The 13001-nt window shown below is 43.8% G+C and overlaps 1 protein-coding gene across 10 annotated transcripts in view; it reads left to right on the top strand.

The window, feature by feature from the left end:
- BRD8 (bromodomain containing 8) overlaps positions 1-13001 on the top strand; it is a 38705-nt gene that overhangs the window by 12074 nt on the left and 13630 nt on the right. For 4 of the 10 annotated variants that reach the window (XM_078359792.1, XM_078359790.1, XM_078359785.1 and 1 more), the window contains 8 exons: positions 321-773; positions 1115-1208; positions 1390-1436; positions 2185-2399; positions 4237-4329; positions 4522-4590; positions 5296-5473; positions 6192-6296. In XM_078359792.1, coding sequence (XP_078215918.1) covers positions 321-773; positions 1115-1208; positions 1390-1436; positions 2185-2399; positions 4237-4329; positions 4522-4590; positions 5296-5473; positions 6192-6296 — 1254 coding nt within the window. Of the gene's footprint in view, positions 1-320; positions 774-1114; positions 1209-1389; positions 1437-2184; positions 2400-4236; positions 4330-4521; positions 4591-5295; positions 5474-6191; positions 6297-6751; positions 6797-9001; positions 9391-13001 lie in introns of those variants that run through there. The other 6 variants (XM_078359788.1, XM_078359781.1, XM_035285515.3 and 3 more) reach the window with 3 other exon arrangements.

The following is a 13001-nucleotide window of genomic DNA, read 5'->3' as shown; positions in this document are numbered from 1 at the left end:
TCCCAAAGTGCTGAGATTACAGGCGTGAGCCACCATGCTCGGCCACTTTGCTACTTATAGTAAGAATTACTTAAACAACTCTCCTACTTCTGCCCATCTCCATCTTTGTAGCCCCTTGATGCTAACATACTAGTCATCTCCCCAGGCATATCCATGTCACTGATTTGCACAGGACACGTGCCTATTCGTTGTTTGCCTCCACTATATTGGAGAAAATTGAGAGAAAGCTACAAATTCAAGCTATCACATTTGGTGCTAACAAAACTGAGGGACTTGGGCTTCTTTCTGTGACTTCAATAGGCTTGTGTATTGTGGGACAGGTAGATGATCATCCTGAAGTGCTGGATGTGGCAGCAGTGGAAGCAGCACTCTCATTTTGTGAAGAGAATGATGATCCTCAGTCCCTGCCTGGCCCCTGGGAGCATCCTATCCAGCAGGAGAGGGACAAGCCAGTACCTCTCCCTGCACCGGAAATGACGGTCAAGCAAGAGAGAATGGACTTTGAGGAAACGGAAAACAAAGGAATACATGAACTGGTGGACATCAGGGAGCCCAGTGCAGAGATCAAGGTGGAACCTGCAGAACCAGAGCCAGGCATTTCAGGGGCCGAAATAGTAGCTGGAGTTGTTCCAGCCACAAGTATGGAGCCACCAGACCTCAGGAGTCAGGACTTAGATGAGGAACCAGGAAGTACTGCAGTTGGAGAGATTATTGAAGCAGATGTTGCCATTGGGAAAGGCGATGAGACCCCACTTACAACTGTGAAGACAGAGGTATTTAATAAAGATCCGGGGCTGGGAAGATGGAGGGTTATACTGTAGGTAAGAAGTGACAGCTTATGGAGGGTTATACCTTAGGTAAGAAGTGACAGCTTAGGCTTTTTGTTTTCCTGTTACATTCCAGAGTTCTACATGTTTGATGTGTCCAAAGCCCATAGGCTGTGATTAGTGCTATAAATACTTGTCTTATTCCTGTTAAGGTTACCATTGGCGTCAAATTACATGAGTAGGACTTAGAATTTCTTCTATAGTCTCATTATCATTGAAGAATAAAGTTGTGTGAGCTATAATGATTTACCAGTACTTAGGGTATTTTTTTCTTTTTTGGTTTTCAGGCATCCCCTGAAAGCATGTTGTCTCCGTCACATGTCTCAAATCCCATTGAAGATCCTTTAGAGGCAGAGACTCAGCACAAGTTTGAAATCTCAGGTAAATATAGCCCTCTTTAAACTAGCTTGAAATCACTTGCTTTGGCTTCTGAGGGATTGTGGGTTGTGGGCAAGTAGAGGAAGTAGAATAGGTCAGCATGGAAAGGAGAGCTACAGGGGATTACGGTCCATAGGAAGGCTAAGGTGGAAAAATCTTCAGGTAGTCTTTCTCTCCTCTGCAGACTCATTGAAAGAAGAATCAGGGACTATTTTTGGAAGCCAGATAAAGGTATTTCAGACTTTTCTTTATTCCTCTTGCCATGTGATTAGATTTCCCTATAGCACTACTTTTTAATGAATTTCAGTAAAGTCACATCGTTATTCTCTGATAAGAGACTGGTACGGAGTTGCATGGGGAAAAGCTGCAGTGGACAGTCAGGCATAATGGGAGTGCCTCCTAGCAACAGGTGCCTCCCATATGAAACAGTTTGTGAATATCACACAGTCCTTAAGAAACCTCGCTTGATACAGTTAGAGTGATTTAGAGTGGATATGGATACCAGAGCCAAGGAGAACATACAGGAATCAAGTTTATTAATTAGGCTATCCAAAGATAATCATCCGAAGTTTTCTTTTTTGAATTTTTAAAGCAGTAGTAACAAAGACTTGAATGTGATGTGAGCTTACTCCATCAGATGAGACACAAAATAAAAATTATTTTTGATAACTTTGTACCCAGGGTCAGAGTTCCTCTCAAGAGCAAGGGGAAAGAAGGAACGCCTCTTAGCTTAGTCTTCAGTAAGTAGCTTTTTTTTTCTTTCTTTTTAAAAGATCCTGGGTCTTATTCTTTATCCAGGTTCTAAATTACTTAAGCCAGTGTCTATAAGTAGATAGTAGTATAAGTGATAGGGGGCTAAGTTAGGGAACAGTGTGAGGTCATTTCTAGAACGAATCTAACCCAAAAACAGATCATATTTAATGATGCTTTGCTAGATAGCTTTGCTTGCATTTGTTGACTGGAGCATACTGTGTCTAAGGATGCCCCAGGTGAGGATGAGGAGGAAGATGGTGTCAGTGAAGCGGCCAGCCTAGAGGAGCCTAAGGAAGAGGATCAAGGAGAAGGCTATTTGTCAGAAATGGATAATGAACCTCCTGTGAGCGAGAGTGATGATGGCTTCAGCATACACAATGCTACACTGCAGTCACACACACTGGCAGACTCCATCCCCAGCAGCCCTGCTTCTTCCCAGTTGTGAGTATCTGAGATTCTTTGAGGCCAAGGCAGTGAAGGTGAGAAAGAGAAAATCTTTTTTTTTTTTTTTTTTTTTTTTTTTTGAGATGAAATCTTGCTCTGTCACCCAGCTGGAGTGCAGTGGTGTTATCTTGGCTCACTGCAACCTCTGCCTCTTGGGTTCAAGCTTGTCTCCTGACTCAGCCTCCCAAATAGCTGGGACCACAGGTGCATGCCACCACTCCTGGCTAATTTTTTGTATTTTTGGTAGAGACAGGGTTTCACCGTGTTGGCCAGGATGGTCTTGATCTCCTGACCTCATGATCCGCCCACCTCAGCCTCCCAAAGTGCTGGGATTACAGGTGAGAACCACCACTCCTGGCCTCTTTTTTTTTTTTTAAGACAAGGTCTTACTCTGTTGTCCATGCTGGAGGGTAATGGCGTGATCTCGGCTTACTGCAACCTCTACCTCCCAGGCCAAGCAATCCTCTGGCCTCAGCCTCCTCAGTAACTGAGACTACTGGCATATATCACCACACTCCACTAATTTTTAGTAGTGATGGAGTTTTACTGTGTTCCCCAGGCTGGTCTCAAACTCCTGAGCTTAAGCAATCTACCTGCCTTGGCCTCCCAAAGTGCTGGGATTACAGGTGTGAGCCACCATGCCTGGCCTTTATCATGATTTTTAAGTTTTTATTTTTATTTTTTGAGACTCGGTTTCACTGTTATTACCCAGACTGGAGTGCAATGGCACGATCTCGGCTCACCGCAACCTCCGCCTCCTGGGTTCAAGCAATTCTCCTGCCTCAGCCTCCTGAGCTGGGACTACAGGCGCGCACCACCATGCCCAGCTAATTTTTGTTATTTTAGTAGAGACAGGGTTTTACCTTGTTGATCAGGATGGTCTCGATCTCTTGACCTCGTGATCCACCTGCCCCGGCCTCCCAAAGTGCTGGGATTATAGGCATGAGCCACTGTGCCTGGCCCAAATTTTTATTTTTATTTTTTAATTTTTTTTCAGAGACAAAGCCTCCTTTTTTTTTTTTTTTAGATGGAATCTCGCTCTGTTGCCCAGGCTGGAGTACAGTGGCACAGTCTTTGCTCACTGCAGCCTCCGCCTCCTGGGTTCAAGCAATTCTCCTGCCTCAGCCTCCCAAATAGCTGGGATGACAGGCATATGACACCATGCCTGGCTGATTTTTTTGTTTTTTAGTAGAGATGTGGTTTTACCATATTGGCTGGGCTGGTCTTGAACTCCTGATCTTGTGATCCACTCGCCTCAGCCTCCTGAAATGCTGGGATTACAGGCATGAGCCACCACGCCCGGCTGAAACAGGATCTCTCTTTGTGGTCTAGTCTGGTCTTAAACTCCTGACCTCAAGCAGTCTTCTTGCCTTGACCTCCCAAAGCACTGAAATTAGAGACATGAGCCACCAGGCCTGGCCTGATCTTTTCTTTAGTGTTTCCCTTTCTTGTCCTGGAATAAACTGTTGACAAGAAATAATTAGGGCTGGGCGTGGTGGCTCATGCCTGTAATCCCAACACTTTGGGAGGGTAAGGCAGGAGGATTGCTTGAACCCAGGAGCTGGAGACCAACCTGGGCAACACAGTGAAACCTTGTGTCTACAACAAAATTAAAAAATTAGCCAGGCATGATAGTGTGCGCTTATAGTCCCAGCTACTTGGGAGGCTGAGGTGAGAGGATTGAGTCTGGAAGGTTGAGGGTACAGTGAGCATGATCACATCACTGCACTCCATCCCGGGGGACAGAGTGAGACCCTGTCTCAAAAAAAAGGAGATAATTATAATTTTTTTTTTTTAACCTTTGCCTAGTGGAATTGCTGTTTCTCTGTTTCAGCTCTGTCTGCAGCGAGGATCAGGAAGCTATTCAGGCACAGAAAATTTGGAAGAAAGCCATCATGCTTGTATGGAGAGCTGCAGCTAATCATAGGTGAGTGGGCTTTACCAATCAGTAGGTTCATTTTCTCCTACTCCTATTCATTGTTGGTGACTGAAAAAAAATCCGAGTAGGCTTCTGTGAAACTGCTGGTATTGGCTCTTACTACCTTCAGCTACTTAGAGTAAGTTCCCTTCCTGTGCTTCTGGAGAATGTCAGTAATTTCACGTTATTCTTTTTGGACAGGTATGCCAATGTCTTCCTGCAGCCTGTTACAGATGACATAGCACCTGGCTACCACAGCATTGTGCAGAGGTGAGCCACGTTCCATCCAAAATGGTAACTTGCCTAAATTAAAAGTTGTCCAGTTTTAGTGAAGTTTTGCTTTACATAGTAAGTTTAAAGCAAGTAAGTTTATGCTTTTGATGTAAGGGGAACCAAGTGCTAAACTGATCATTCTAGTGGCTGGATTACCAGTGATAGTCTAAAAGAGTAAAACCCCACAGGGAGCAGTGGCTCACGCCTATAAACCCAGCACTTTGAGGGGCTGAGGTAGGTGGATCACTTTGAGCCCAGGAATTCAAGGCTAGCCTGGGCAACATGGCGAGACCCCCCCTTTACAGAAAACACAAAACTTAGCCACGTGTTGTGTCGTGCATTTATAGTCCCAACTACTTGAGAGGCTGGGATGTGGGAAGGATCACTTGAGCATGGGAGATCCAGGCTGCATGCAGTATGCTGTGATTGTGCCATTGCAGTACAGCCTGAGTGACAGAGGCAAGCCCTGTCTCCAAAAATACTTAAGTAAATATACTCCCTTTTTAACCTTTCTCAGTATTTATTATATAGATTGTTTCTTGGGTTAAGCACATGTTTTGGGGTAAAGGGTTAGTCTTCAAGTCCTGGCAGCTGGGAATTAAGGTATGCATGAGAAAATCTGTTATGATGATAATGTATTCAGAGATCTAGGTAAGTCCTCTTCCCACCTCCACTACTACTTATTCCTGTTCTCTTTTTCAGGCCGATGGATTTGTCAACTATTAAGAAAAACATAGAAAATGGACTGATCCGAAGCACAGCTGAATTTCAGCGTGACATTATGCTGATGTTTCAGAATGCTGTAATGTACAATAGCTCAGACCATGATGTCTATCACATGGCAGTGGAGATGCAGCGAGATGTCTTAGAGCAGATCCAGGTATTTTGAGGATCCTTTGTGTTTCAGCAAGGATGAAGTTAAAATACTCCAGGGGAGGGTTCATATTGATGCCAAGAAGGGTTGCTGTGTGTTTTACTTGAAATAGCCATCGGGGACACAATTGAAAACATAGTATTTTGTTCTTATAGAATTTATTTTTATTTTCTCTGGTGTGGTGAAAGAGTTGTGATACAATATTCTGCCTTTCTTGGGCAATTAATTTCCGTTTCACAAAGTTTTTAAATAAATTTTTTTTTAAATGATGAATGTATATTTTTAATTACATCAAGTACCTGGTATGTAGTAGACACTCAGCAAATAAGAGTTTCTCCTTTCCTTTTCCCTTCTTTTATCCTGTGATTGCATTACCAGGTACTTTTTGGGGTGTTGAACTTGGAAGAATGTTGCAAATCTTTGCACAATCTGCCAAATTACTTAAATTGCTGAACTTTGGTTTATTCTAGCTTTATTCTTTTTCTCATTCCTGGAGGATAGAGATTTTGATCCTATATTATAGCAAAAAAGAGGGCTACTTGATACTTTAGCATCCCTATTGCAACTAGAATTAAAACTTAATATGTTAAACTTCCGATCAGTCAAAATATGTTTGAGCCAGAAGAATACTATACAAAGTTCTATTTACAAAGCCTAAAGTGTACTTAATTCTTCCCTACTAAATCAGGTCTCAATGGCCTACCCTGTTTTTTTCTCCCTACAGCAATTCTTGGCCACACAGTTAATTATGCAAACATCTGAGTCTGGGATCAGTGCTAAAAGTCTTCGAGGGAGAGATTCTACCCGTAAACAGGATGCTTCAGAGAAGGTGAGGCCATCAGGAAAGAACCTGTGTGCCAGTAGTTCCAGTAGTAGAAGTCTGAAGCATCCAAGGAACTTTATGTTACTACTTGGTATTGTTGGGCTTCTGCATTTCAATGGTATACAGACACATAGATCTTAGAATGGTGGTGGTTTTTGCCCATCTCAACACTGAATAAGCCTGCTGTGTCACATGAAATCGTGAGTAGGGCAGTTATTAATTCCTCTGGGAGAGTCCTCTCAAAGCGGGGGAAATGGCTTAGCCTGCAGCAGTTGGGGACCATCAGTTTCTGTGCTAGAGGTGTAATGGCCAGATTGCTTTTGGATCTCTTTCCTCTTGTTCTTGAGTTTTAAAATTTTGTCCTTGTGTGTATGGTGCTTGTGTCTCTGTCCTGAGGTTTGGGGTGCTTGTGGCTGAGAGTTTCTGTGGAACCTGATCAGTGTTTGTTTGTCCTCTAACAGGACAGTGTCCCAATGGGCTCTCCTGCCTTCCTTCTCTCTCTCTTTGTAAGTATTGAATGGCTGCAAGGGGTGGTGTTGCCACAGAAGATTCTCAGCTCTTAACGGGGGTGGGTGGCAGAGGGAAATCCAATGTGCAGACTGTGGCAGTATCTTGAACTTCTGTTTATTCAGGTCATTGAATAAGAACTCTTTTCTTCTGCATTCCTGTCTTTTGCATGTGTGTGTGTGTGTGGGCTGGGTAGGGACTGTTTTGAGATCACTGGACTGAAATGTATTCTTGGGGTAAAGGATCTAGGATGTACCTGCTCCTCATTTCTTGACTTTACCTTTCACCAATTTTTTTCTTACAAATTGAAGATTGCTCAGAGCAGCAGCTACTAGCTGGCTTTTTAACAGTGTTCCTCATAATGGCAGTACTCAGCACATAGTTTTTCTCTTTTAAAATTAAGTTGCAAGACTAATGTAACAAACAGTAAAATTTAAGCTAAAGAGCTCAGTACAGGCTATAATTCCAACACTTTGGGAGGCCGAGGTGGGAGGATTGCTTGAACCCAGGAGTTTGAGACCAGACTGGGCAACATAGGGAGACCCTGTCTGTACAAAATTTAAAAAGAATAACAAAAAACCCTACTAGCTGTGCAGCAGAGTGGTGTGCCCCTGTGGTCCCCAGCTACTCAGAAGGCTGAGGTAGGAGGATCACTTGGGCCCAGGAGGTCAAGGCTGCACTGTTCATACCACTGCACTCCAGCCTGGGTGACAGAGTGAGACCTTGTCTCAAAATTAAAAAAAAAGATCTCAGTAATAATGACCACTGCATTTGGGTGTGGTGGCTCACACCTGTAATCCCAGCACTTTGGGAGGCCAAGGCAGGTGGATCACCTTAGGTCCGGAGTTCGAGACCAGCCTGACCAACATGGAGAAACCCCGTCTCTACAAAAAAAAAGAATTAGCTGGGTGTGATGGCACTTGGCTATAATCCCAGCTACTCAGGAGGCTGAGGCAGGAGAATCGCTTGAACCCAGGAGGTGGAAGTTGCAGTGAGCCGACATTGCGCCATTGCAGTCCAGCCTGGGCAACAAGAATGAAACTTCATCTCAAAAAATTAAAAAAAAAAAAAAATGACCACTGCATCAATATTGGCTGCTGAAATTACGGATAAGCTGAGGAGAGCTAGCCTAAAGACTTTGATCTGTGTTGTTCATTATGGGACAATGAGGCATAATGTAATGGAAGGCATCAGGCTAGAAAACTACTTGGTCTTAAGGTCATTGGATAATCTTTTGGGGCATTGTCCTTGCTGTGTGATGAAGCTAATATAATGAGGTACTTGTCCAGCCTACCTCACAGGGATATTGTGAGTATAAAATGAGATGATATATTGAAACTGTCTTGGAAAAAAAAAAGCATTATACAAATGCAAGGTGGTATTTTTATTTTCACTGTTACCTCATGGGCAACTTATGTTCATGGACTCTAACAATTTTTGAGTCCTTGCATATTAGAAATGTAAAAATGGCCTGGCCCAGCAAAAGTTTCAGTAATTCGTCTTGCCTATAGGCCTCTCAGCCTGTACCACAGACAGAACATTATGATCTCCGTTCTTTCTTACTGGCCTGCAACAGTGACTTTGGATTCCCCAAGCAAAGCATTCGGCTGGCTGTTGCAAGGCTGGTTAATGGGATCTTTTATCTATTGAAGACAGCAAAATATTGCACAAGAGGAAGGAGCTGGGCTGCAGGGAGAGAGCAGCAGATGGAAAGAAGCCTTCTAATTGTCCTGATCTCATGGAAAACAACTGTCAGGAGGTGCTAGGGAACTAGTGCCAGGGTCAGTCTGCAGGAAAGGCCTTTCTTATAGGGACCAACAGTTGGACAGGTATGTTAGTCAAGAACCTTACTACCCACTGTCCATTCTGACTCTCCTACCTTTCTTTTACTCTCCTGTTACTTTGCACATGATTTGGGCCTGGGTGGGATGACTAATAGTTATTCTGTGGGACCCTAGGTGAATCCAAGGACCTTTGTGGTAGGCATGAGCAAGATACTCCATCCTACATTTCTTCTCATAAACAACCAGGTGTTCTTTAGCCACTCTGTGGGAAGACAGAAATATGCCCCTCATCCCTCTGGATTTTTCTGCTGATTTTCTTCTCCTCTCTCCCCTAAGAAACCAAATCCCCAACTTTTCTGTTACACCTCTCTTATCTCCTGACCAACTCATGCTCCCTTTCTTTCTCTGCCTGTCATCTAGGATGGGGGAACCAGGGGACGCCGCTGTGCCATTGAAGCAGATATGAAGATGAAAAAGTGAAGCCTCAGAGTACCCTCTTTGAGCTGAACCTAAAATAAAAGTAAACAAGATAGAGCTTGGGCTTGCGGGCCCAGTTCTGGAAGTGGAAGCTACAGAAGAGGAGATACCTGGGCCGCTTGACATGAGCTGGAAAATCTCTCTCAGAGAGTTGGAGTAGCACAATTGCCTGTTTTAGGGCAGAAATCATGGGCTTTGTTAATGTCCTAATGTGTAGCTAGCAGATTGTAGCTAGTTTGTATTGTCAATTGTACAGACTTCTTTAAAAAAAAAAACAACAACTGTGAAATTTGTATGTATACAATAAACCAGGAAAAACAAAAACAAAAAAACCTCTAGCCGTTGGCTTGGGGTATGTGTGTATTTGAAACTTGTGGTTTCTTCTGCATAACTGTTTTGTTTGTGGAAATGAGACTGTAAGATTGTTAGAGGGGAAAAGTGGTCTTATGCTGTGAGAAGGTAAGTAACCAAAACAGTTTCTAGTTAATATACCTTAAAGTGTTGCATTGTGCAGGAAAGACTACCTTATTTAGACTTTCTTGAATGTTTGGGAAAAGTAAGGTTTTCAGAATTTTGTTCATGGCATTGCTTAAACTAGAGCATGGACATAGGTAACATTGACCTTTATCTCAGGAACATTTGTCCCAATGGTATTTCTAGGATAATGTGTTACCATTTGTTTCCCTGTTTCTATGGTTAAGGACTCTGTACAAAGAGTTCTTCGTGGCCAGGTGCAGTGGCTCATGCCTGTAATCCCAGCACTTTGAGAGGCCAAGGCGGGCGGATCACAAGGTCAGGCATTTGAGACTAGCCTGACCAACATAGTGAAACCCTGTCTCTAATAAAAATAAAAAAATTAGAGGCCGGGCGCGGTGGCTCAAGCCTGTAATCCCAGCACTTTGGGAGGCCGAGGCAGGTGGATCACGAGGTCAAGAGATCGAGACCATCCTGGTCAACATAGTGAAACCGCCTCTCTACTAAAAATACAAAAAACTAGCTGGGTATGGTGGTGCGTGCCTGTAATCCCAGCTACTCAGGAGGCTGAGGCAGGAGAATTGCCTGAACCCAGGAGGCGGAGGTTGCGGTGAGCCGAGATTGTGCCATTGCACTCCAGCCTGGGTAACGAGTGAAACTCCGTCTCAAAAAAAAATAAGTAAAATAAAAATAAAAAAATTAGCTGGGCATGGTGGGGTGTGCCTGTAATCCCAGCTACTCAGGAGGCTGAGGCAGGAGGCGGAGGTTGCAGTGAGCCAAGATTGCACTAGTGTGCTCCAGCCTAGGTGACAGAGTGAGACTCCATCTCAAAAGTTACTGGTCAGGTGTGGTGGCTTACACCTGTAATCCCAACACTTAAGGAGGCTGAGGTGGAAGGATTGCTTGAGCCCAGGAATTCGAGACCAGTCTGGGCAACAAAGTGAGACCCTGCCTCTCAAAAAAAAAAAAAAAAAAAAAAATTAGCCCAGCATGGTATGCACCTGTAGTCCCAGGGACTCAGGAAGCTGAGGCTGGAGGATCTCTTGAGCCACGGAATTCAAAGTTGCAATGAGCGGTAATTGCACCACTGCACTCCAGCCTGGGTGACAGAATGAGACCCGTAAACAATTAAATAGTCTGGGTGTGGTGGCTCATGCTTGTAATCCCAGCATTTTGGTAGGCTAAGGCAGGTGGATCACGAGGTCAGCAGTTCCAGACCAACTTGGCCAAGATGGTAAAACTCTGTCTCTACTAAAAATACAGAAAGCCAGGAATGGTGGCAGATGCCTGTAATCCAGCTATTCAGGAGGCTGAGGCAGAGAATTGCTTGAACTTGTGCAGTGAGACTCTGTCTCTGAAAAAAAAGTTTTAAACATTGCTGTTTGAAGGCTAACCCCAGTTTTAAGAATTACTAAAATTGGCCAGGCACAGTGGCTCACACTTGTAATCCCAACAGTTTGTGAGGCCAGCACAGGAAGATCACTTGAGCCCAGGACATCAAGACCAGCCTGGGCAACATAGCAAGACCTTGTCTCTACAAATAAATTAGCCAAGTGTGGTGGCACGCACCTGTGGTCCCAGCTACATTAGCAGCTGAGGTGGGAGGATCATGACCCTGGCTGGTGGAGGCTGCAGTGAGCTGAGATCATGCCCCTGCACTCCAGCCTGGGTGACAACCCCAAAATTAAAAATCTCAGTTCTATTCCAACTTCTCTTAATAACTAAACTTTTTGTTTGTTTAGCTATGAGCCACTGCACCTGGCTAATTAAACGTTTTTAAAACTCATTAGTGAAATGAAACAGTGTCGGGTGCAGTGGCTCACGCCTGTAATCCCAGCACTTTTGGGAGGCGGAGGCGGGCAGATCACCTGATGTCAGTAGTTTGAGACTAGCCTGGCCAACGTGGTGAAACCCCATCTTTACTAAAAATACAAAATATTAGCCAGGTGTTGTGGCAGGCGCCTGTAATCCCGGTTACATGGGAGGTTGAGGCAGGAGAATTGAGGCAGAATTGCTTGAACCTGGGAGTCAGAGGTTGCAGTGAGCTGAGATCGAGTCACTGCACTCCAGTCCGGTGACAGAGCAAGCCTGCATCTCAAAAAAAAAAAAACAAACCAAAAAACCGGGTATGGTGGCTCACGCCTATAATCCTAGCACTTTGGGAAGCTGAGGTGGGCGGTTGACAAGGTCAAGAGATCAAGACCATTCTGACCAACATGGTGAAACACCGTCTCTACTAAAAATACAAAAATTAACTGGGTGTGGTGGTGATTCTCGCGTGTAGTTCCAACTACTTGGGAGGCTGAGGCAGGAGAATCACTTGAACCCAGGAGGCAGAGATTGCAATTAGCCGAGATCGCACCACTACACTCCAGCCTGGCAACAGAGTGACACTCCGTCTCAAAAAATAAAATTATGAGCTTTTTTTCTAAACAGATGGTGGCTATGATGAAAAAATGAGTATTAGATAAATATCAGTTTATAACAAAATAAATAGATATGTTACACTGGAGCAAGTTTAATAGTCTAAGCCTTCTTGAGAAAGGGGTTTAAGAGGATACAATTAGAAGTCACAGATCAGTTGAGCGCGGTGGCTCACGCCTATAATCCCAGCACTTTGGGAGGCTGAGGCGGGCAGATCACCTGAGGGTGGGAGTTCGAGACCAACTTGACCAACATGGAAAAACCCCATCTCTACTAAAAATACAAAATTAGCCAAGCTTGGTGGCGGGCACCTGTAATCCCAGTTACTCAGGAGGCTGAGGCAGGAGAATTGCTTGAACCTGGGAGGCAGAGGTTGCAGTGAGCCAAGATCTCGCGAATGCACTCCAGCCTGGACAACAAAAGCGAAACTCTGTCTCAAAAAAAGAAAGAAAAAAAAAAAAGAGAAGAAGAAGTAAAGGTGGAGAGATTTGAGAGGCACCTGAATAGAGGTCAAAGTTGAAACCTCAAAGTATATATACATTTTAAAAATACATTCATAAGAAAGCAGAGGACCAAGCAGGAGCACAGAAGACAGGGATTTATTGAAAGTTGTAAAAGGGAGACGACAAAGAAAGGTGTAAGAAAACCAAGATAGTGGTGGAATGAGAGCACAGGAAGATATTTTTAAGCTTGATGTTTCTCAGTGTCAAGTTGAATATGACCAGAAGGATGCCAAAGGCAATTCTAAAGTGTGTTTTGAAGATTTAATGGTCCATGGGTTAAAAATGTGTATACACTGAGGAAAATATCCCTTGTCCCCTCAAGTTTTTTGCCTTATGGTTTAATTATGGATGATTTGGGCTAGAGGAAAATGATTGAGCTAGCTATGCTCCAGTTCTTTCCCTTCTTTTGGCATGAGCATGAGGAATTCTAAGTAAAAATAATTATTAGATAATATTAATATCTCTATTATACCATATTGTATGGTATAATATCTCTATTATACATGGGGCTTTTTCTGTATTGCCAAAGATAAAGATCATTT

This window comes from Callithrix jacchus, chromosome 2 (assembly GCF_049354715.1).
Source record: "Callithrix jacchus isolate 240 chromosome 2, calJac240_pri, whole genome shotgun sequence".
NCBI classification, from domain to species: domain Eukaryota; kingdom Metazoa; phylum Chordata; class Mammalia; order Primates; family Cebidae; genus Callithrix; species Callithrix jacchus.
Note: the sequence above shows the minus strand (reverse complement) of the source record. Positions and strands in the feature narration are given on the sequence as shown.